General features: G+C 40.7%; 1 protein-coding gene across 2 annotated transcripts; it reads left to right on the forward strand.

The window, feature by feature from the left end:
- The first annotated feature begins 753 nt into the window (after positions 1–753).
- LOC106884179 (uncharacterized) lies at positions 754–25,399 on the forward strand. Of its 2 annotated transcripts, XM_089345928.1 has the most exons (9): positions 754–896; positions 9,171–9,246; positions 10,304–11,521; positions 12,765–13,039; positions 16,467–16,871; positions 18,029–18,146; positions 20,501–20,702; positions 23,504–23,670; positions 24,345–25,399. In XM_089345928.1, exons 3-9 carry the CDS (start codon positions 11,409–11,411, stop codon positions 24,490–24,492), a joined length of 1,428 nt encoding a protein of 475 aa, XP_089202054.1. In that variant the 5' UTR covers positions 754–896; positions 9,171–9,246; positions 10,304–11,408; the 3' UTR covers positions 24,493–25,399. The 2 variants fall into 2 exon arrangements, with proteins under 2 accessions (XP_089202054.1, XP_089202056.1); XM_089345930.1 differs by lacking the exon at positions 9,171–9,246 and having other exon boundaries at positions 762–896.

Consider the following 25,399-nt stretch of genomic DNA (forward strand, 5'->3'; position numbering starts at 1 on the left):
GTACAGCAGGGTTCGCCACCATCCCCTGTGAAATTAACGTGCACGTGGCTGAGCACTCCACAGACACATGTACTCTTAACGTAGTTCTCGGGGGGGGGGATATTCAGCGTGACACAGTGTGTAACAAGGCTGACCCTTTGAATTACAGGCACAACAGAAACAGGAAGAAAGAGTGAGAGAAAGTTGTGGTGGAAGAGTACAGCAGGGTTCGCCACCATCCCCTGCCGGAGCCTCGTGGAGCTTTTTAGGTGTTTTCGCTCAATAAACACTCACAACGCCCGGTCTGGGAATCGAAACCGCGATCCTATGACCGCGAGTTCGCTGCCCTAACCACCGGGCCATTGCGCCTCCACAGATGTATTAGAGGAGGAGGCTGAATTCACGATGGTTACATTTTCAAACAGAAGACGCTTCTTTTTTAAGCGAAAAAAAAACAAAAACAAAAACAAATCATTTGCTAAGGGAAATAACTCTATGTGACATCGTTACTAAGCAACCAAATCGCTTTATCGTCGCAACCACCTTCACCAATATAATAATCAATGCTATTGCTATAAACACCGCCGCCGCCGCCGCCGCGACCACCACCTTCACCTTCACTATCACCATTCCTCCCATTGCCACCCCCCAATTTCCTCCTACCGCCACCACTATCGCTATTACGACTACTTCCACCAACACACCGCCACCACCACCACCACCGCCGCCACCACCACCACCACAACTATCTCCATTACAACTGCTACTACCACTACGACCACAGGAAAAAAAAAAAAAAAAACAAAAAAAAAAAACAATCCGACTTCATCACCACCGCCACCGCCAACGAAGTCAGTGACTATTACAGACTTGGCATCGGCGGAAATGACCGGTGTATCGCCTCTTCGCATTTACAGGTCTGTACCTCTCTTGTTTCCTCATCCCTTCCATATATATATATATATATATATATATAGAAAAAAATTAATTAAGGTACTCAGAAACCTGGATGTTTGTACATTTACAGATTTTTATTAATGTCACATATTAAATGAAGCGCTTTTCACCTAGTCGTGTAGGTTTTTCAAATTGTATATATATATATATATATATATATATATGCTTTATTTAAAAGCAGCAGAAATATAACAAAAGACTGTTACTCGGAGTTTCACGATCCCGTTCATCGGACAGTTTTGTTAGAAACGGGAACGTGAAACTCCGAGTAACAGTCTTTTGTTATATTTCTGCTGCTTTTAAATAAAGCATATTACTCTACCTCTGGTATTTGAGTACTCTCTTTTCCACCTTGTTGCACATTTTATGTGCTTACTCTGGTGTATATATATATATATATATATATATAATACTATCCATATCACGTCCTCACTTTGTTGTTTTTTTGTTTTTTTGTTATTGTTTTTTTTAACTATATATATATATATATATATATATATATATATATATATATATTATGTTAATTATATATATATATATATAATTAACATAATATGGTAAAAATTCGATAGCATTTTGACAGACCGGTCACTGGTCAATCTTATATATATATATATATATATATATATATATATATATATATATATATATGTATATATATATATATATATATATATGTGTGTGTGTGTGTGTGTATGAAACGGAGTTATTAATGAGGGATTATCAATCTGGGGGCAAAATACTTTATAAGCTCCCTGTTAGGGCACCAGATTAGTAAAGACCTTCGCGTATTCTTACGGCAGGGCCCGAGGTTATACACCATTCTGTATTGTAAATCCATGGTCGTGTTCCCGTGTATACTGTTTTTTTTTCACACAGGGTCATGTAAACAAGACAAGATATAAAATAATGGTCACTATATATATTTTTTCTTTGCTGTAGTAAATTTCACTTAAGTCTATTTCCAGTTGTCATCATAGATTCGTTATTGATAGGTTTACCCAATCGGCCCATTGATCGGTTGAGAGAAATCGAACGACCTGAAAAATGAATGAGTCATTTCTAGTTTGTTTATATATATATATATATATATATATATATATATGTGTGTGTGTGTGTGTGTGTGTGTGTGTATGCGTTCATCTACTTAAGAGATATTTTTTCTTATTTCACTGCCTTGATAACGTTTGTGTTAGCATATATATTCCGATATATTAATTTCACTGGTATTTCATACCTTATTTTTCTCTGTCTGAATATCCTGGCACAATATAAACGATCATCGATAATCATCATGGTGTAATCACCAATTAAAGATTGATTTTATCCATTCTTATTCTCGTTGACTTATACTCCGAATTTATTGAAATTCTAAACGGAATTTGCATTTACTTGTCAAACATGAAGAATTACTTTCGATGTTTTTTCTACTTGCATTTATCGGGATCTGATTGTTGGATATAATTAACCAAATTCATTTAACACTGCTTTAAAACCAAAGCAGGACGAGTATCTCTAGTCATTTATAATAATTTAATTAACTAAATTATTCTAAATGACTTGAGATACTCGTCCTGCCTTGGTTTTTTGTTGTCCTTTCCCTCTTATATATATCTGCTAACACGGAAGCCGAATACGGATCGGATCGGATCCATAGCTCCAGCCTCAGTTGTGAACTTGGAACCTAACGGATGACCAATTATAGCATAGCCCTTACACAGCGTACCTATTGGTTTAGATCACCAGTAAACTAAAAACCTTCTATATATATATATATATATATATATATATATATATATATACACATACATACATAGTGGTGGTTGTCCACTCCTTACACAGAGTTTGACCACCTCCTGCACCTACACCTTAGCCCTTTCATGGCGTCTGATGTGGCTTTTTAAACCAGACAATGTTCTGAAGAAGAAAAACACCCACGCAGATTGCACCTCTGATTTGAACTACCAATACCTGCAGGTAAGTTCTGCTCATTGTGGATCCTAACATGTCTTTTAAGACCCCCACTGGATTTGCAAGCCCTCTGGCACACACCACATTCAAGCGTGTGCAGACATATAATCAGAATACATACATACATACATACATAGGTATGTCGATGTAAACAGGAAAAATAGAACGCAAAATATGGATACGTGCATATTTTTATTAACATTTACCAGAAGTAACAGTGTGACTCAAGGCCTGAGAGTTTGGTTAGGGCCAACGCAACGAAACTCTCGAACTTCCAGTCACTCTGTTGCTTCTGCTAAATATCAATAATATATATATGTTTTCGTGTGATGATCAGGCCCCTCGACACAACGATACAAGGAAATTTGTTGTCTTGAAGAGAGAGAAGAAAAAAAGGATGTTTACTGGCTAAAAGCGGTCCTTTAACGACCTTCTTGGCAGATTGTTTGCGTGTTTATGTGTGTGTGAGAAAGAGAGAGAGAGAGGGGGGGGTCCCTTGTATCTTGAATGGGACTTTTATTATTTCATTCTTAATCGACATCCTGCAAGGCTGACATCAACGAGATTTGAACTCGGAACGCGAAGAGCCGGAACAAATTTTGCCAGACATTTTGTGTAACGCTCTAACGATTCCGACAATCGAGCGCTCTGTATGTATTGTGTACGGTATGTGCATGCATAATGTATGTATGTATAATGCGCATATATATATATAAATATATATATACATATATGTGTGTGTGTATTTATATATGTGTAATTTACATCTGCGTGTGTATAATATATATATATATATATATATACATACAGGTGGATGTCGGTATGCACATACCTGTATGTATACATGCATATACTCATTTACTATTTGTTTATATATATATATATATATATATATATATATATATATATATATATATATAAAGGTTATGAAGGGTATTGGAGTCAACCAAACCCTAAAGATACAAGCAATACCGAGTAAGTGCTGTATACCGACTAGTTTTGCCCCTGTCGTGGTAGCAACGTGACTGGGGAAGATAACATAGGTCGTGTATTAGCGTGTGTATGGATAAAGAAAGAAAAAGATAGAGACCAATGGCAAAGTTATATATATATATATATATATATATATATAAAAAAATTTTATATAAAGGGCATTAACTGTGTAGTAATGCCTCACGCTTCGAGGGACTAAATAAGTCAAAAACTACCAAAAAATAAGTGGTTTACCGTTGTTAAGTTAAATGTTTTTAAGAGATAAATTTTGAAAGCTGCATTCCCTCGCTTTCAGTTAAATATGTTGCTTATTTTTTGGTAGTTTTTGACTTATTTAGTCCCTCGAAGCGTGAGGCATTACTACACAGTTAATGCCCTTTATATAAATTATTTATATATATTTATGAAAAAAATGAGAAATTTTTTTCATTATGAGGTTTTCTTCACGCTGACTACTTGATAAATTCTTATAAAGATTTTATCCTATATTATATATATATATATATATATATATATATATATATATATATATATACTTTTCTTTTTATTAAAGCTGCAAGAACATCACAAAAAAACTGCTACTCAGAGTTTCGCATTCCCGTTCGTCGGGCAGTTGTGATCACAACTACTCCAAGGAACCAAACTACGTCTCCTCTTCTCAACTGCGTCTTTTCATCTTTTTCTTCCTCACATTTCCTCTTCATACACTATGATTATCTCCCACTCCCCATCCCTGCCCTACTCACTGTATCGCTGCTTTTTTCCCCCCGTCCCCATCTTTTTATACCCCGGGTTTTCCACCCCCACCCCCGTCTTTGCGACTCCCCTTCCTTGCTCGCGCCTTCTTGGCAATACCTGGCCGCGTATATTATGACCTCCGTACCTTCAATTGCCACTATTTATCTCCCTCTCTTCCTTACTTTACCATCCCATCTATGCTCTGATCCTTGTTACTTGTGAGTGTACCCTGGCACTTCGCTGCCATCTTTCTCTTGCATTTTTGCTGTTTCTCCCACCCACACTCTCTCTCTCTCTCTTTCCCTTACTCTTCCCTCTGGCTAGGTAACCAAGTATCTCCTTTACATCAGCACACCTGTTTCTGTCCTTTTTCTTGTTACCTTTCTCTCTCTCTCTCTCTCTTTCCATCTCTCTTCCTCTCTCTCTCTCTTGGCCGGGTAACCACGTACCTCCTTTATAACAAAACACTTGGATATATTTCAAAACGGGGGCACCAGTATTTTCTTAACGAAACACTTTGTAGAATGTGTCATATAAAACATCTTTTACTCTTAGTCTTCTTAACAAAAAAACGTACATCGCAAGTTATTCCATGTTAAAGTTGTCATATTTCTGTAATTTCAACCAATCACTGACGTCTATTCAGCTGAATAGAGTTACTGCTGGGCGGTCATAAAAATGTTATTCCCTGTGACATTTTTCATCCAGTTTAATCGTAATTTATACGCATATATTGTTTATATAATAAATTACGCTGTGCGTATCTATGTGTGTAACAATTTCAGAGTTCGGATTCTAGAGTTAGGGTTAGTTTTAGGGTTAGGGTTAGGGTTAGGGGATTAATACGATATACACCATTACAGCGCTAACTGTTTTCAACTGAATAGACGTCAGTGATTAGTAGAAATTATCGAAATAAGACAATTTTTTACATGAAATAAATTCGAATACAAAATTTATTTTCTGTTCTATAACACAAAATAGATAAGTATACGAAGTTTGAAAGTCTTTCGGTACCAAACCCCCTTTTTGAAATAGATCCAAACACTTGTTTCTGCCTCTCTGTCTCTTTGTCACACTCCAACCTTTCATCATCTGACACAAGATCCTTTCCTCCAATGCTTCCTCTCTTCTCAAAATTCCTTGTCGTGCAAGTTACTTGGTGACCCTGCCGATGCTGGGGGCCACGTAAAAAAGCATCCATTCCACACGGTAAAGTGGTTGGCATTTCAAAGGGCATCCAGCCGTGAAAACCATGCCAAAACTGATCTCGTGTGTGCTAGTACCATGTGGAGTGGTTGGTGTTATGAAGGGCATCCAGCCGTAAAAACCCTGCTGAAACAGACACGATAGCCTGGCCGGCTCCTGTCAAACAGGCCAACCCATGCCAGAATGGAAGGCGGACATGTGTGCTGGTGCACTGTCTTGCAAAAACAGGATACCACAGTTCAGCTTTCCACAGTGTTTCTCTGTTTCACAGCTTCACGCAATTTGTCCGACAGAAACATGTAGTATTCTGCGCTGACGATGCAACGCTTTGGAGGTATTTTATGAGGAGTACTCAGTCTTTGCCCCTGAACACTGAAGCCAGAATTTTCCCAGCTGATTTCTGGGTTCGAAACTTCTCGGGGCGCGGTGAACCACTGTGACGCCACTCAGTCGATTGCTACTTGGTCTAGGGGATCATAAGGATGAAGCCAAGTTTTCATCCATGGTGACTAAACGAGCCGTAAAATCAGCCTCTCCCGCTACAAACTGATCCAAAATCGCGCCTTTGACGTCGTCACTCTGATGCGCGTCTAATCTGCGTTGAGGTATTTCGGCACCCATCTGTACACCAATCTTCACTGCATGTAAGGGTGATTCGACAAATTCATGAGGATTGAGAGCACTCCAGATACAAGTGTTTAGGTATCCTGATAGGTGAATCCAAACCTCGTCACTGAAGAAGGTCATGTCAATCAGAGAGAGACAATATTTTGACAGTTAATCAATCGAGTCAACTTTTAAATTTTACACCCTGTACATTACGATTTTTGTCAAAATTTCAAGTTTCAGTTTGTAGATATATTTGATGTGTCAGTATGTATGTATATGAACCCGCCAATTTTTTTTTTTTTCGTATTAAATTCCTATATAGGCGCAGGAGTGGCTGTGTGTTAAGTAGCTTGCTTATCAACCACATGGTTCTGGATTCAGTCCCACTGCATGGCACCTTGGGCAAGTATCTTCTACTATAGCCTCGGGCCGACCAAAGCCTTGTGAGTGGATTTGGTAGAGGGAAACTTCAAGAAGCCTGTCGTATATATATATATGTGTGTGTGCGTGTGTGCTTGCCCCCCCCCCAACTTCGCTTGACAACCGAGGCTCGTATGTTTACGTCCCCGTAACTTAGTGGTTCGGCAAAAAGAGACCGATAGAATAAGTACTAGGCTTACAAAGAATAAGTCCTGGGGTCGATTTGCTCGACTAAAAGGCGGTGCCCCAGCATGGCCGCAATCAAATGACTGAAACAAGTAAAAGAGTAATAGAGTATATAATCGTACTCTACACACTCTGAAAGGTATTTATAGGAGATTTCATAAAAAAAAATTACACATTTTTCTGAAAGTTATGTGTAAAGAAAGCTGTCTAGTGTAAATTTTCCTAAACTCCTCACTCCCACCCTCGGAAACATTTTTTCACAATAAATCCCGATATAATGAGATACAATGTTTCATCGGAAGCATATTTGTAGAAAATTTTATGAGAAAATATCCATTTTTCTGGAAGTTATGAGGAAACAAAGTCTGTGGAGGTTACACATCTGTAGAAATTCCTATAGAGTCCGACGCAGTGGCCCAGTGGTTAGGGCGGACTCGCGCTTGTAGGATCGCGGTTTCGATTCCCAGACCAGGCGTTGTTAATGTTTATTGAGTGAAAACACCTGAAGTTCCACGAGGCTCCGGCAGGTGGTGGTGGCGAACCCTGCTGTACTCTTTCACCACAACTTTCTCTCACTCTTACTTCCTGTTTCTGTTGTACCCGTATCTCAAAGGGCTAGCCGTGTTACACTCTGTGTCACGCTGAATCTCCTTGAGATCTACGTTAAGAGTACACGTGTCTGTGGAGTGCTCAGCCACTTGCACGTTAATTTCATGAGCAGGCTGTTCCGTTGATTGGATCAACTGAAACCCTCGTCGTCGTAACCGACGGAGTGCCACGATATAGTGACGGATGGATGGCTGGATATATGTACGAGTACATACATACATACACCAAATTCAGGAGACTGAGAGAGACAGACAGACAGACAGACAGACAGACAGACAGACAGGCAGGCAGGCAGGCAGGCAGGCAGACAGATAAGATATTCCGACTAACTCGCAGACACATTTATTTCATTATGGTAATGTTGAACAATAGCGTCGTCAACGAATTAGTGACGGATTTTTTTTCTTTTCTTTTCTTATCTTTTATTTAACGAGGTGTTAAAGCAGTGAATCCCAATACGGGGCCTGGGGAAATTCTTCTGGGGCGTGGGATCTAAGTTTTTTCCTTTTATTTTTTAGCGAATAATAATAATAATAATAATAACATTGAAGAATACCTTAGGAATGAGAACCCAGGTTCAAAATTACCCCAAGACACCTGATGAAGGCTGGAGGGTATATCAGCCGAAACGTGTTAACAACAAACAAGATGAGGACAAATATCCATCAAATGTAAATAATGTATATAATCTACACACTTATGCGTAACCAAATTCAACTAGTGTGAAATTTTTGAAAGTCCTCACCCCATCCTCAGAAAATTGTTTTTCACTACCTATTCCAATATAATCAGAATCTACATCATCTGAAGATTATTTGTAAAAAATTTCAGTGAAATTGTTTTTTCTTTTAGTCTGTATTATCTCAGCTTTCACATTTCAAAGAGGTGATAATTTATTTTTGAGAATGACATTGTAGGGTAGTTGTGAGAGGCCAGACCTGGCCATTCTGAACATGAAACAATATTTGGGCCTAATATGTATATTAGTGGTTGGCGTTAGGAAGGGCATCCAGCTGTAGAAACTCTGCCAAATTTGATTGGAGCCTGGTGTAGCCATCCGGTTTCACCAGTCCTCAATCAAATCATCCAACCCATGCTAGCATGGAAAGCAGACGTTAAACGATGATGATGATGATGTGTTGTGTTGTGTTGATAGACTTGCACTTAAAATCCCCATGTTTTTAATTTAAAATTTGTTAGTTATTATGGTGGTAACACTATTTATCTATCTATCTTTCACACACTCTCTATCACTTTCAACAACTTTTCTCCTCCCCTTCTTCCCTCCTTCTAAATATATGTTGTGACAGGGTTATCACCCCTTTTTCCTCCCCTTCTTCACATATATCTCTTGACGGACAGAGATAGGCTTCTCTTTTATGATATAAGACTGACTTCAGAAAAAAAAAAAAACTCCTTGCTGACCACCAGACTAAATGATAGAAACTGCCAAGATGGAAGTATGGTCTTATACTCCAGTATTTACATGTTTCTTGTAGGTTCTCTACAAGTCATACTGGCCCCTTGTTGATGATAGTGGTTTCCAATTTAGACACAAGACCAACATTTCTGAAGGTAAGGGCTTTAGACAATTTCATCAACCCCAGAAATTGACAAGCATTATTGGTAGTTTCTTGCCTGTTCCTAGTTCATTATTTCCTGTTAGCTCCACCTGCACTAGCATGTCTGTGTCATTGGACATACCTCATGGTAGTTTCATCAGCCGTATGCTCCTCTGCTGGCTTACAACTTTCACTCCTGTCCACTTATGACGACGAGGGTTCCAGTTGATCCGATCAATGGAACAGCCTGATCGTGAAATTAATGTGCAAGTGGCTGAGCATTCCACAGACACTCATACCCTTAACTTAGTTCTCAGGGAGATTCAGTGCGACATAGGATTTGTGACAAGGCTGGCCCTTCAAAATACAGGTATAATATATATATATATATATATATATATATATATATATATATATATATATATATGCACTTCACATACAAACAATATATTATATATATATATATATATATATATATATATATATATATATATATATATATATATATATATATACATAAATTTAGATAAACTTAGTTATGTTTCGACCAAAGATTGGCCCAGGCCATGTCTAAGTTAATAGCACCACATGATAAGATTATCTAAATCCTTTTTAAGTCAAGTTTTGTGGTATCATGGTCCATTCGAGTAGGGAGTTCCAGGTATAGGTGGTTTATCTGGTAATCCTTGAAGAAACTTTGTCCAGATTCCGTTTAAAGGTGATGAGATCCTTTTCCTCTTTGATCAGTTTTGGGACAATGTTAAACAGGGCAGGGCCTGTTGAGGTAAAGAAATATATATATATATATATATATACGTATATATATATGTGTATATATATATATATATATATATATATATATATATATATATATATATATATATATATTCTGTCAACTCCCAAACGTTTTTTTTTTACTATTAATAATAATAATAATAATAATTAAAATAGTTGTTTGTAATTTTGGCAGAAGACCATTAATTTTGAGGGGATCGGGATGTTGATTAAATCAGCCCCCAGTATTTGACTGGTACTTTGTTTATCGATGAAAATGTTGTTGTTTGATACAGGAGACTGATGTGATGTGAGTGATGTGAGCGGCTACTACCAACACGACAACGACAACGACAGCCCATACAAACACGACCATCACCGCTAACGGCATTACCAATATCCTTAAGAACACCACTGCTACCAACGTCAGTTCCAATATCACCATCACCACCTCTACCACCACCACTACTACCATCATCACTACTACCACCACAACAACAATCACCACCACCACCACCACCACAATTATCAGTACCATCACTACCACCACCACAACCACCACCACAATTATCAGTACCATCACTACTACCACCACCACCACCACAACAATTATCAGTACCATCACTACTACCACCACCACCACCACAACCACCACCACAATTATCAGTACCATCACTACCACCACCACCACCACCACAACCACCACCACAATTATCAGTACCATCACTACTACCACCACCACCACAACCACCACCACAATTATCAGTACCATCACTACCACCACCACCACCACCACAACCACCACCACAATTATCAGTACCATCACTACCACCACCACCACCACAATTATCAGTACCACCACTACCACCACAACCACCACCACAATTATCAGTACCACCACTACCACCACCACCACAACTACTATCACTGCTGCAAACACCACTGACACTACAACCAGCACCAGCACCAACACCAACACTGGCGACCTTGCAACTACAGCCATCACTAACAACAACAACAGCAGCAGAAAAGATACCACCACCACCGCCGCCACCACCACCACCGCCACCAACACAGCAACAACAATACCACTGTTACCACTATAACCTCTACTGCAACAGTAACAACAACAACAACAACGACGACAACAACGACAACAACACCACAGCTACAAACACCGGCACCACTAACACCCACACCTACACCACCACTGCCACGGCAACGACAACGACGACATCAACAACAACAACAACAACAACAACGACGACACCATCACGACGACGACGACTGACACCACCAACTCCGCCACTACAACTACCAACACCTCTACTACTACCACCGCCGCTATCAACAAGAACACCACTACTACCACCACATCCGCCGCCGCTACTGAGAGCCAGGATGTTGCACAAGAACGTTGCGGAAGAGAACGACAGCGGAATGGTCGATCATCATCTCCCTTCGCGAACGAAGTTACCACACTGGACACGGTTAAACACTTTGGACACGACCAGGTAAGTGGACATTAGAACAGTCACTCTTTCGATAATGATGGGTGGGTGTTGCAGTTGATCCGATCAATGGAACAGCCTACTGATAAACGAGTGATAAATGAGGCTACATGATAAATGAGTGATAAATGAGGCTACATGTATGAGGCTACATGTACAACCAACAATGGAGGTTACTTAGTTCTTTAATGATAAGTTATAGTTCAGCCGTGGAGGCGCAATGGCCCAGTGGTTAGGGCAGCGGACTCGCGGTCGGAGGATCGCGGTTTCGATTCCCAGACCGGGCGTTGAGAGTGTTTATTGAGCGAAAACACCTAAAGTTCCACGAGGCTCCGGCAGGGGATGGTGGCGAACCCTGCTGTACTCTTCCACCACAACTTTCTCTCACTCTTACTTCCTGTATTTCAAAGGGGCCAGCCTTGTCACACTCTGTGTCACGCTGAATATCCCCGAGAACTACGTTAAGGGTACACGTGTCTGTGGAGTGCTCAGCCACTTGCACGTTAATTTCACGATCAGGCTGTTCCGTTGATCGGATCAACTGGAGCCCTCGACGTCGTAAGCAACGGAGTGCCAACACACACACATAGTTCAGCCACAGGCATGGCTGTGTGGTAAAAAGTTTGCTTCCCAACCACATGGTCCTGGTTCACTTCCAGTTTGGCACCTTGGGCAAACTGTCTTCTACTACAGCCTTGGACTGACCAAAGCTTTGTGAGTGAATCTGATGGACAGAAAAGAAATTTACTTCCCAAACACACAGTTCCGGGTTCAGTCCCACCGCTTGACACCTTAGGCAAGTGTCTTCTACTATAGCCTTGGGCTGACCAAAGCCTTGTGAGTGGATATAGTTGGCAGAAGCTGAATGAAGTGCTCTTTGTATGTGTGTGTGTGTGTGTGTGTGCGGGTGGGGGTGGGGTTGTCCCCATAACTTGATAGTTCATCAAAAGAAACTGATATAAGAAATACGAAGTTTAGGGCCTCCAGCTGTAGAAAGGAAGCCAAAAATCAGACTGGAGCCTGGTCTAGCAAACCATCTAACTCATGCCAGCATGGAAAACAGACACTAAATAATGGTAATGATAATGAATAATGTAGGAAGTGCCCCAGTATGGCCACTGTTCAGTGACTGAAACAAGTAAAAGGTAAAAAAAAATAAAATACACCTACATAACGATAATTGAAAAATTAGAAATAAACTCTTGAACAAGATTCTCATATATATTTTCTTTCATTCTCTGCCCAGGTATCCACGCTACTTTGAGAAGGACAAACAGGCGTATCCTAACGAACCTGTTGCGCCCAGACGAAGATCAACGCCAATCAGTGAGGATGAAAAGGTCGGCAGTAAGGAAGATGAAGTTCATAGGAAACAAAAAGGAGCTGCTGGTTCACAAGACGAGGACTCGAACCGACGGCTGCAGTATCTGGAGAGAAGCATGGAGATGTTAAAGAAACAACACTGTGAAATTTTACAAAGTCTGCACCAGGAAATCGATGATTTGAAACGACAGAACAAAGGTAGGGCTTCTTTTTTTTTTTTTTTTTATCTTTGTCTCAGATGGGGAGGTTGTGACCTATGACAATAGAATGAGACTTTTTGCTGCTTTCATGTTTGCACACAAGCCGTGGCATCCAGTCCCCTGTACTCGATAAGTACCCGTTCATTGCTATTGTGGAGGTCTTATAGCACAGCACAGCATCATTCCTCTTCACCCCCACCCCCATTACTTCTAGGTAGGTACAGACAATCAATGTCTGTTTTTGGGGGTTGCATGTTAGTAGTTTTCTTGTCTTCCTTTTCATGTTAGATGTTAGTAGTTTTCTTGTCTTCCTTTTCATGTTAGATGTTAGTAGTTTTCTTGTCTTCCTTTTCATGTTAGATGTTAGTAGTTTTCTTGTCTTCCTTTTCATGTTAGATGTTAGTAGTTTTCTTGTCTTCCTTTTCATGTTAGATGTTAGTAGTTTTCTTGTCTTCCTTTTCATGTTAGATGTTAGTAGTTTTCTTGTCTTCCTTTTCATGTTAGATGTTAGTAGTTTTCTTGTCTTCCTTTTCATGTTAGATGTTAGTAGTTTTCCTGTCTTCCTTTTCATGTTAGATGTTAGTAGTTTTCCTGTCTTCCTTTTCATGTTAGATGTTAGTAGTTTTCTTGTCTTCCTTTTCATGTTAGATGTTAGTAGTTTTCTTGTCTTCCTTTTCATGTTAGATGTTAGTAGTTTTCTTGTCTTCCTTTTCATGTTAGATGTTAGTAGTTTTCTTGTCTTCCTTTTCATGTTAGATGTTAGTAGTTTTCTTGTCTTCCTTTTCATGTTAGATGTTAGTAGTTTTCTTGTCTTCCTTTTCATGTTAGATGTTAGTAGTTTTCTTGTCTTCCTTTTCATGTTAGATGTTAGTAGTTTTCTTGTCTTCCTTTTCATGTTAGATGTTAGTAGTTTTCTTGTCTTCCTTTTCATGTTAGATGTTAGTAGTTTTCTTGTCTTCCTTTTCATGTTAGATGTTAGTAGTTTTCTTGTCTTCCTTTTCATGTTAGATGTTAGTAGTTTTCTTGTCTTCCTTTTCATGTTAGATGTTAGTAGTTTTCTTGTCTTCCTTTTCATGTTAGATGTTAGTAGTTTTCTTGTCTTCCTTTTCATGTTAGATGTTAGTAGTTTTCCTGTCTTCCTGTCCAGGCGTTGGAGCTCTGTAAGATTCCAGTTAATGATGTTAAAACTGTCTTGGACTACTGGAAGTGCCAGGATGTTAATGGCTTTGATGCAATTTTTAGAGTTGCATTCAGTTTTTAGTTTGAGTTTTATTCTCCTTCATTATTTTTTTTCCTTCATATTAACATGTTGTATACCATCTCTTTCATTTATCCCAAGGCATTTATAACTTTCTTGTGGGTAAAGTTCCTTGACGGTAGGTAGCATTGGTATCTAATTTAATGGAAGCTGTTTGCTTGAGCTTGCCTCTTACAAGAGTTGTTTTAGCACACTTATCAAGGCCAGAATCCATCCCAATGTCATTGCTAAACTTTTTAACAGTTGTTAGCAACCCTACTAGCTCTTAATCATTTCTGGCAAACAGCTTCAGATTGTCCACATAAAACAAATGGTTTATTATAGTATTATAAACTTTGTACACATAGCTGGTGTTATTCAGTTAATTTGAGAGTGGGATCAGTGCCATGCAAAAGAGTAATGAGGAGAGGGAGTCACCTTGAAAGATGCTGCGTTTGGCAATGGTACTTTAAGCACATACAGAAATATGGTAACAAAAGGGTTAAGATATACACACACATACAAGGGGGTGCTGAAAAGTTCCTGGTTTTGGGTAAAAGAAAACACAGGAGGATCAGTTAATTATGATTTTATTCCACATATTCCCCTCTCAGATTCACACTTATTGCAGCAGTCCATCAGTTTTTCTGAGTGCTATAAAAGGAACTTGGCAGGTTGGGCTCCCAACCAGGCATTTTGCGATACCCTTAAAGCCAGGAACTTTTCAGCTGTGAAAAAAATATTTTAACAATTCCATGTCTTACTACAAAAACAAAAAAGTGGGAGGATAAAGAAAATACTTTGGATTCTATGCCCCACTGCAATTTTCCCAAGCCCTGTCAGTGGGGCATATGCCCCATGTTGGGAGTTACTGTAGCAGTAGTAGTATTTGGATGATGCTGTCAATTACTTCATCTCTCTCTCTACCTACCTACCTACCTACCTACCTACCTATCTATTTGTCTATCTACTTATTTATGTCAATTTGCTTGTTCGTCTATCTGTCTGTCTCTTTGTCTTCTATCTATCTATCTACTTATTTGTGTCTGTCTGTCTCTTATCTATCTACCTGTCTATCTACCTACCTATCTATCTATCTAACTATCTATCTATCTATCAATCTATCCATCTATCTATCTATCTATCTATCTACCTATCTATTTACCTATCTACCTACCTACCTACCTACCTACCCACCTATCTATCTATCTATCTATCTACTTATTTATGTCAATCTGCTTGTTTGTCTATCTGTCTGTCTCTTTGTCTTCTATCTATCTATCTATCTATCTATCTACGCACTCGTGCAGTGTCCAAAGATTTCCGACCTGTGGGCTTATGCCGAACAGCTGCTGTCACGTGTGGGACGAGTCCACCTGTCAGCCGAGTCTATTGTGCAAATTGCTCCACCACCGTCTCTCAACAGGGAAGGCAAGGCAGTGTTCATCATACTGGTGACCATGGTGAAAGAATGTGTGTGGTGGACCCGAGCGAAAGGATTAGAGACGAAAACTTACCTCTCTGGCCAATCGCTCATCAACTTTTTCAAGTATCACTTGAAAAGGAAGGTGAGAATAGAGAGACAGTTTTTGTCTCGTGAAAGTTTCATTAAAAGGTGGGTGAATGTAGCAAAGATGGTGCCTGCGAGTGACGATACCTCTTTGAGCATGATCCTATAAATCGAGAATGAAAAAAAAAAAAAAAGAGAGAGAGAGCACTTCGCTCTCATGTGTCTATTCCCTGCTGAGGTCACCATGGTCTTTTCTGTAGGCTTTTCTCTCCATGGATAAACCTGATGTTACCCCATTTTACACAATTGACATTTTCTGATATACGATACCCCCTCCCCCCTCCTTTTTTTTTTGCCCCTACCGATCCCTTTTGATCGGATTTTTTTTTTTTTTTTTTTTTTTTTAAGAAAAGCTCTACAGTTGTATTTGTCCCCTCTGTGTGCAGCCCTGTGTGGCTAATAAAAGAAAGTTATCTATCTGTCCATCTGTCTGTCTATCTATCTATCTATCTATCTATCTTTTTTTTTTCTCGATCCCTTTTGATCGACCCCCCCTTTTTTCCCCCTTCCCCCTCTCCAAAAGAAAAGCTCTACATTGTATTTGTCCCATCTTTGTTGAGCCCTGTGTGGCTAATAAAAGAAATGTATCTATCTATCTATCTGTGTCTCATTCATCAGATCTGAATTTCAAGATTATCATGTCACAGAAAGACTCAAGGTCCTCACTTGCCTGTGATGTCAGTGGCACAGAAGGTGACGGTGGAAATGACGACAAAACAGTTCTGACAGAAGAACAGAGAAGAGGAACAGAAGAAAGAACCGATGATGGTGATGACAAACATGGTGATGACGATGTCAATGATGACAACGATGGCCAGCAAAGACTAAGTGTGTTGAGTGTAGACCGGCAAGAGGGAGAAGATGTCAAGGATGTGATTGTGGGCGAGCGCAGTGACCTCAGCGACTTGAGCCATCTTGGTGACCTGGTTGAGGGGAACAAGCTGTCTGACCTCACTGATGCAGCTCTGAGCCAAGAAGGTGGAATTCAAGAAACACAGAACAGGGAACTGAAGATGGATAAAGGTAAGAAAAATATATACATATATATATATATATATATATATATATATATGTCATCATCATCATCATCATCATCGTTTAACGTCCGCTTTCCATGCTAGCATGGGTTGGACGATTTGACTGAGGACTGGTGAAACCGGATGGCAACACCAGGCTCCAATCTGATTTGGCAGAGTTTCTACAGCTGGATGCCCTTCCTAACGCCAACCACTCAGAGAGTGTAGTGGGTGCTTTTACGTGTCACCCGCACGAAGGCCAGTCAGGCGGTACTGGCAACGGCCACGCTCAAAATGGTGTCTTTTATGTACCACCCGCACAAGAGCCAGTCCAGGGGCACTGGCAACGATCTTGCTTGAAAATCCTAATGATTCTTTGATACCAGTGCCATCAGCCAATCTGTTTTTCTGCATAGGCTTATTATTATTTATGACTTCTCTTTCCGATCTCTTCAAACTGATTTCTTTGGCGGAAAAAAAAAAAGTCTTAGTTAAATGGTGTGGATTCAACTGGACCAGAAATAAGACAATGGAATGTAAAACTTGACATTGAAATCGAAACGAAACGCACTGACAAATCGGAATTTATCACTTCTTGTCCTTCGTTCTTCATTTATGTTCGGGTACACCTCAATTTACGTCGATATATATATATATATATATATATATATATATATATATATATATATATATATATATCAGTGTATTCATTGGTTTTCTACTTTGTTGTGTGTGTGTGTGAGAGAGAGAGGGGGTGAGGGGAGATGAGGGAGGAGGAGGAGTGAGAGACAGAAGGGAGGAGGAGTGAGAGAGAGAGAAGGGAGGAGGAGGAGGAGGAGAGAGAAGGAAGGAGGAGGAGTGAGAGAGAAGGACGGAGGAGGAGTGAGAGAGAAGGACGGAGGAGGAGTGAGAGAGAGAGAGGGAAGGAAGGAGGAATGAGAGAGAGAGAAGGAGGAGGAGGAGAGAGAAGGAAGGAGGAGTGAGAGAAAGAAGGGAGGAGGAGGATGAAGGGGGAGAGAGGAGGGAGAGAGAGAGAGAGGAGGAGGAGGAATAAAGAGGAGAGAGAGAGAGAGAGAGAGAGAGGGAAGAACGAAGACTGTTTCGAGTGTGATGCTCCATTGATCTGTGGTGCTAGTGCTGCATTTGTGTGTGTCTCAATTTCAGAGGAGAAGTTAGAAGAAGTGAAGATCCTGTTGCTAGAGGAGGAATTGAGAAAGCATCAACAGCGTAGCTCTTACCTCAGCCAACTGCTGGAACAATCAGAGGAGCACCGGAGACATCAGTGAGTGAAAATGAGGCACCATCTCTGTCTGCCTCTCTTTTTTTTTTCACTCTCTCAATTTGTGTTTGTCTCTTCATCTTCCTCATTTATATTCCCTTTTTCCTGTCTTTCAGGAATGTGTGTCTACATATGTATGTATGTATGTGTATATATATATATATATATCATCATCGTCATCATCATCATCGTTTAACGTCCGCTTTCCATGCTAGCATGGGTTGGACGATTTGAGTGAGGACTGATGAAACCAGATGGCTACACCAGGCTCCAATCTGATTTGGCAGAGTTTCTACAGCTGGATGCCCTTCCTAACGCCAACCACTCTGAGAGTGTAGTAGGTGCTTATATATATATATATATATATATAATCGTTTAACGTCCGCTTTCTATGCTAGCATGGGTTGGACGATTTGAGTGAGGACTGATGAAACCAGATGGCTACACCAGGCTCCAATCTGATTTGGCAGAGTTTCTACGGCTGGATGCCCTTCCTAACGCCAACCACTCCGAGAGTGTAGTGGGTGCTTTTACGTGTCACCCGCACGAAGGCCAGTCAGGCGGTACTGGCAACGGCCACGCTCAAGATGGTGTATTTTATGTGCCACCCGCACAAGGGCCAGTCCAGGGACACTGGCAACGATCTTGCACGAAAATCCTACATATATATATAAAATTTATTAATAAGGGTAGAAATTGATATTAATCAATTAAAACCAGTAGTCTAGCATATTAAAAAAATTCGAAGATTAAAATTATATTATATTACAAAAATAAGAGGAATGACCAGCAAAAGTGGACTCCTATATGCTAGAAATAGATGCCGAATCATATAACCACGAAAAATATGTTCTCAGTCTGTTGTGTCGCTAAATTTTTACTGAGAACATATTTTTCGTGGTTAGATGATTCGGCATCTATTTCTAGCATATAGGAGTCCACTTTTGCTGGTCATTCCTCTTATTTTTGTATGTAATATAATATATATATATATATATATGAGCGAGATCATTGCCAGTGCCCCTGGACTGGCTCTTGTGCGGGTGGCACATAAAAGACACCATTTCGAGCGTGGCCGTTTTCGTGCGGGTGACACGTAAAAGCACCCACTACACTCTCGGAGTGGTTGGCGTTAGGAAGGGCATCCAGCCGTAGAAACTCTGCCAAATCAGATTGGAGCCTGGTGTAGCCATCCGGTTTCACCAGTCCTCAGTCAAATCGTCCAACCCATGCTAGCATGGAAAGCGGACGTTAAACGATGATGATGATGATGATGATGATGATAGATAGATATATGGTGACCTTGCCAGTGCTGGTGCCACATAAAAATTCATTCTCAATTCCTTGCTCAAAATTCATTGCCAGGGGCTCCAGGACACACCAGTCATATCAACAAGTTTGTCGACTGTTCGGTGATTGTACTTCAAGATCAGTTCATGAATTTTCATGATGTTTTCATTTGTTTGGTAGGTCAACGTCTGCCCTGAACGAAGTTAGTCAAGCGACAAGTGACCATTCCAAAAGCATGAAAACCACTCGTAAACTTGAGTTTTGCTCATGGCAGCGTCCTTGTAAGCTGTTTGTAGCATGAAAACTGTTTCGGCCACTATTTTCCCCAGCAGAAAACCGAATTTCACAGAAGGACACTGTTCCTTCGTTTCAACCACCGCAAAAATCAACGAACCGGGGAGAAGCACCGCAAAACAATGTTGCACCACAAGTCAGTACGACTACACTTGATGATGCCGGTCGGCATACTGATGCCTGAGGATCACATCAAGTGGCTTCTCACAGCAAAAGCCTGAACTACAATGGACTTCTCTGACAGAGAACATTTCTGGTTACTTTTGGGTGCCCTCTTGTATGTATGTATGTATGTATGGAAGCCTGGATCATCATCGTCGTCGTTTAACGTCCGCTTTCCATGCTAGCATGGGTTGGACGATTTGACTGAGGACTGGTGGCGGCGACACAGGAGGCGACACCAGGCTCCAATCTGATTTGGCAGAGTTTCTACAGCTGGATGCCCTTCCTAATGCCAACCACTCCGGGAGTGAATGTATATATTTGTGTGTGTCTCTCTCTTTGTCCCCCACCACTGCTTGACAACTGGTCCTGGAGTGTTTATGCCCCTGTAACTTAGTGGTTCAGCAAAAAGAGACCGGTAGAATGAGCATCAGGCTTAAAAGAGAAAACAAACTAAAGCAAGTACTGGGGTTGAGTCTTTTTATCTAAAATTCTTCAAAAGTGAAAAAAAAAAAAAAAAAAAAAAAAAAAAAAACTAAAAGAAAAATGTGTTTTCCATATTTGATGAAGTATTCACTGCTATTTTTTTTTTGTTTCTCCCTGGGGCACAGAATTCTGACGATTGAGTCTCTGCGATTCCAACTCGCCCAGTTTGGCGCCAATTTCCACAACGATGTGAAGTTTACTGGTCACCATTCAGCAATGCATCCCTACATCACCACCAACTCCCACATGAACCAACACATGTCCATACTGGAGCTGCAGAACATGATAAAAGATTTGCAGGAGGTCAACGACAGCCAATCACACGAGGTAAATTTCATTTAAGAGGACTACTCTTAATATATCTCCTTGTTTAACGCCTTTACTACTACTACTACTACTACTGTAGCCATTATCACACTCCTGAACATTAACATTGTCTTCACTGCCATCAGCGTCATCACTGTCACCACCTGTCATCACCACTACCACCACCACTACCACCACCACCATCATCATCATCACCCCTGTCATCACCATCCGTCATCACCATCCGTCATCACCACCATCATCATCATCATCACCCATATTCACCATCACCACCACCACCACCACCATCGTCATCATCACCCCTGTCATCACCATCCGTCATCACCACCACCATCATCATCATCACCCCTGTCATCACCATCCGTCATCACCACCATCATCATCATCATCACCCCTGTCATCACCATCCGTCATCACCACCATCATCATCATCATCACCCGTATTCACCATCACCACCACCATCGTCATCATCACCCCTGTCATCACCATCCGTCATCACCATCATCACCACCACCACCATCATCATCACCCCTGTCATCACCATCCGTCATCACCATCATCACCACCACCATCATCATCATCATCACCCCTGTCATCACCATCCGTCATCACCATCATCACCACCACCACCATCATCATCATCACCCCTGTCATCACCATCCGTCATCACCACCACCATCATCATCATCATCACCCCTGTCATCACCACCATCATCATCATCATCACCCGTATTCACCATCACCACCACCACCATCATCACCACCACCACCGTCATCATCATTACCCCTGTCATCACCATCCATCATCACCACCACCACAACTATCCCAACACAGCCACCATCGTCACAACCACCAAACACCATCACCTCCAACCCCCACAACCATCAGCATTCTCATCATCAGCTGCAGCACCACAACCACCAATGCCCATCACGGATCTTTTTTAAAACGAGGGCCACATTTTTCATTAATGTTTTACGTAGTGTTGTTGGTACCGAAAGACTTTCAAACTTCGTATACTTATCTATTTTGTGTTATAGAACAGAAAAATATTTTTGTATTCGAATTTATTTCATGTAAAAAATTGTCTTATTTCGATAATTTCAACCAATCACTGACAAGTATTCAGTTGTTTATATTTACTCCTTTGGCTGCTTAAGCGATGTAAAGCATATTTAATCTCCACACCTTCGTTTTATTTGCTTTTTTCATTTTAAATTTGCTTTAACCCTAACCCTAACCTTAGGGTTAGGGTTAATTGTTTCAGAATCGTTTGTTTATGTAGTCGGCACTTAATGTATATCGGCTGAATGGACGTCAGTGATTGGTTGAAATTACAGAAATACGACAACTTTAACATGGAATAACTTATGGATTTCTTTTTTTTTAAGAAGACTAAGAGAAAAAGATGTTTTATATGACACATTCTACCAGTGTTCCGAGTTTCAAAGTGTTTCGTTAATGAAAAATGTGGCCCCCGTTTTAAAAAAGATCCCCCATCACTCCCAACATCATTCTTATCACCAGGAGCAGCATCGCCTCCAGCACAATCCCAATATGCATGCATTGGAAATGCATTTCCAGTCTCCCACCAATACGAGAGATTAAGTTGTGTCCAGGAAAGCTTCCAGACATCTCAAGAATTCGGGCTGTCCTCTCCCTATCAGGGCACAGTTATTGGTTTCAAATTTCGGTATAAGGACAAGTTTGGGCGGGCATAAAAGAATGTGGACCTTTAGTAGAAAGGATCATCGTTGTCATCATCATTGTTGCTGTCGTCATTGTCATTCTCGTCATCATTACCAATGCTGGAAGCTGGCAGAATTGTTAGCAGACTGGGCAAAATGATTAGTGCCATTTCATCTGTCGTTATGAGTTCAAATTCTGCCGAGGTTGGCTTCACCTTTCATTTTTTTTCAGAGCCAATAAAATAGGCACTATTTGAGCCCTAGGGTTGATGTAATCGACTTTTCCCCACCCACAAACTTGGGCAGACGTAAAGAATGTTGACCGCACCCCCCTTTTGTTTTTTGGGTTTTTTTACAGAATCCCCCATTTTTGAGTATGGAGATCCCAATTCTCCAAAAAAAAAAAAAAGGCATTTTAAAATTTTAATTCCCCCCACCCCAATTCTTCAAGTTTCACTTTTTTCAGAAACTTTTTTTGTGAAATATGTAGAAAAATACGAAGATTATGTTTGTAAATTGAAGAATTTGGTTGGGGAAGGATTCAAATTTTTAAATGGCATTTTTTTGAGGGGGGAGAATCAGAATCTCTGTACTCGAAAATGGGGGATTCTGTAAAAAAAAAAAAAAACGAAAGGGGGTGTGATCCACATTCTTTACATCCACCCAAGTTTGATGTACAAAGTGGCATATTTGTGGTGTTGAGTGGTGGGTGGCATGTTAGGAATGTGGCCTGGGTGCCAAGTAGGTGGCAGCCTGAAAAATTTTGGGAGCCATGGCTCTACAGCGAGTTTGTCAACAGCAAATGACATTGAGAATCCCCAAAACACAGATTCAAAGACCAGCTGAAGTGCTCCCGCCCAAGGTGCCACGCAGTGGGACTGAACCCAGAACCGTGTGGTTCGTAAGCAAGCTAGTTACCACACAGCCACTCCTACGCCTATGTCACACATAAACTTTTAACAGCAAATACTCAGATGGGCTCCCAAGGACCTTATAGACCCCAGTCGAGAACCAATCACTGCTATAGATAGATGTCAACTATTTATAAAATATTTCGATGTCTCCTGTATTTCGTTGTGTATCCTTGTGTGTTTTTTTTTCTTTTTTACAGCTTCAAGCACTAAAGTCTGACCTCAGGGATGTCTTGTACTCACACAAGTGGACACCAGATGCCTACCTCATAGCTAAGGCATATATCGCTTTCGATGATGCTAAGGCAGCTCAGAAGGACCGAAGTAAACCATTGAGGTCGACACCTAAACTGCTCTCAAAGAAGGAGTAAGTCATTTCATCCTCTGTCTCTCTATCTATCTATTTAGCTAACTGTCTACATGTCTATCTGTCTAGCAATATCTATGTAGCTAACTGTCTACATGTCTATCTGTCTAGCAATATCTATGTAGCTAACTGTCTACATGTCTATCTGTCTAGCAATATCTATGTAGCTAACTGTCTACATGTCTATCTGTCTAGCAATATCTATGTAGCTAACTGTCTACATGTCTATCTGTCTAGCAATATCTATTTAGCTAACTGTCTACATGTCTATCTGTCTAGCAATATCTATTTAGCTAACTGTCTACATGTCTATCTGTCTAGCAATATCTATTTAGCTAACTGTCTACATGTCTATCTGTCTAGCAATATCTATGTAGCTAACTGTCTACATGTCTATCTATCTAGCAATATCTGTCTGTTTGTCTCTCTTTCTCTCAGTTTGTTTGTCTGTCTATCTGTCTCTCTCCCTCTCTCTCTCTCTCTCTCTCTCTATTCTTTATCTGTCCATCCATCCATCCATTTGTCTGTCTCTTTGTCTATTTATCTCTCTCTCTCTTTTTATCTATCTCTCTATCTATCTATCTATCTATCTATCTATTTGTCTATTTCTTGTTTCTCTCTCTCTCTCTCTATTTATTGCTCTCACTCCGTTTCTCTCTCTCTCTCAACCACAGGCTGGAGGAACGTGGAGCCGCCTCTGTAGCCGACAACCTCACATTACCTCCTCTGAAGCAGACGGTGGGCAATGCCGCAGTGGAACGACGGAAGCGAACTCGAACTCTGCAGAAACGGCGGCTAAAAGACAGGGAAATGATGTTTTGAAAAACAAGCAAGCATCCTCTGGATCCCCACTCCCGACACCCCTTCCCTGCCCCCTGCCTCTGTACAACTGCACTCACGACCATATCCCACTCTCCCACCCAATCCATTGTACCCTGTTCTGCCCCGCTGGACTGCTCTGCTGCCTCTTTCACTTTCACTTTCATCGTCATCGTCATCATCATCATCATCAGTAGCAATGTCATCATCGTTGTCATTATCGTCATTTGTTTCTTTTGTCTTTCTTTCTCCCTTTCTTTTCCTCTTCTCTTTCAGTTGACCATGAGGTGGCGGTGGTGGCGGCGGCGGCGGCGGTGGGGATGGCAAGAAGAACAAAGAGGAAGTCCTTTTTCACATACACATACACACATATGCACCCATGCACACACACACACACACATATGCACATGCACACACACACACACACATGCTTGTGTACACTCACCCATGCATACACATGCACACACATACACACGTTTATTCACATGTGCATGTTCACACGCACACACATATATACACACACACACACATATATACACACACAAACGCACAAATGTAAGTGCATACAGACATACATATGCATGTAAGCATGCACACACACACACACACACACACATATACTTGCATGTATATACGCAGGTACGCATGCATACACACACACACACACACTTGCACATACTCAAACACACACATACACACATGTATTTACAGACACACATACACGCAGCCATATACACACATGCACGCATTCACACACACACATGCCACCGTCCACCATCATCACCACCACCACCACCACCCTCATCATTTCTAGAGCCAACCATGACCACCACCACCAACAACAACCATTGACGCCATCAACACCATTTTCCTCTGTTTATATTGCTCGCAATAAATGCATTGTTATTTT

This window comes from Octopus bimaculoides, chromosome 30, assembly GCF_046866305.1.
Source record: "Octopus bimaculoides isolate indiv1 chromosome 30, ASM4686630v1, whole genome shotgun sequence".
NCBI classification, from domain to species: domain Eukaryota; kingdom Metazoa; phylum Mollusca; class Cephalopoda; order Octopoda; family Octopodidae; genus Octopus; species Octopus bimaculoides.

Excerpts from the sequence above, each read along its gene's own strand:
- LOC106884179 (XM_089345928.1), top strand. The coding sequence starts at position 11,409 with ATGTTGCACAAGAACGTTGCGGAAGAGAACGACAGCGGAATGGTCGAT. Across the intron at positions 16,872-18,028 it reads GGAACTGAAGATGGATAAAG|AGGAGAAGTTAGAAGAAGTG; the intron begins GTAAGAAAAATA and ends TCTCAATTTCAG. Across the intron at positions 20,703-23,503 it reads ACGACAGCCAATCACACGAG|CTTCAAGCACTAAAGTCTGA; the intron begins GTAAATTTCATT and ends TCTTTTTTACAG.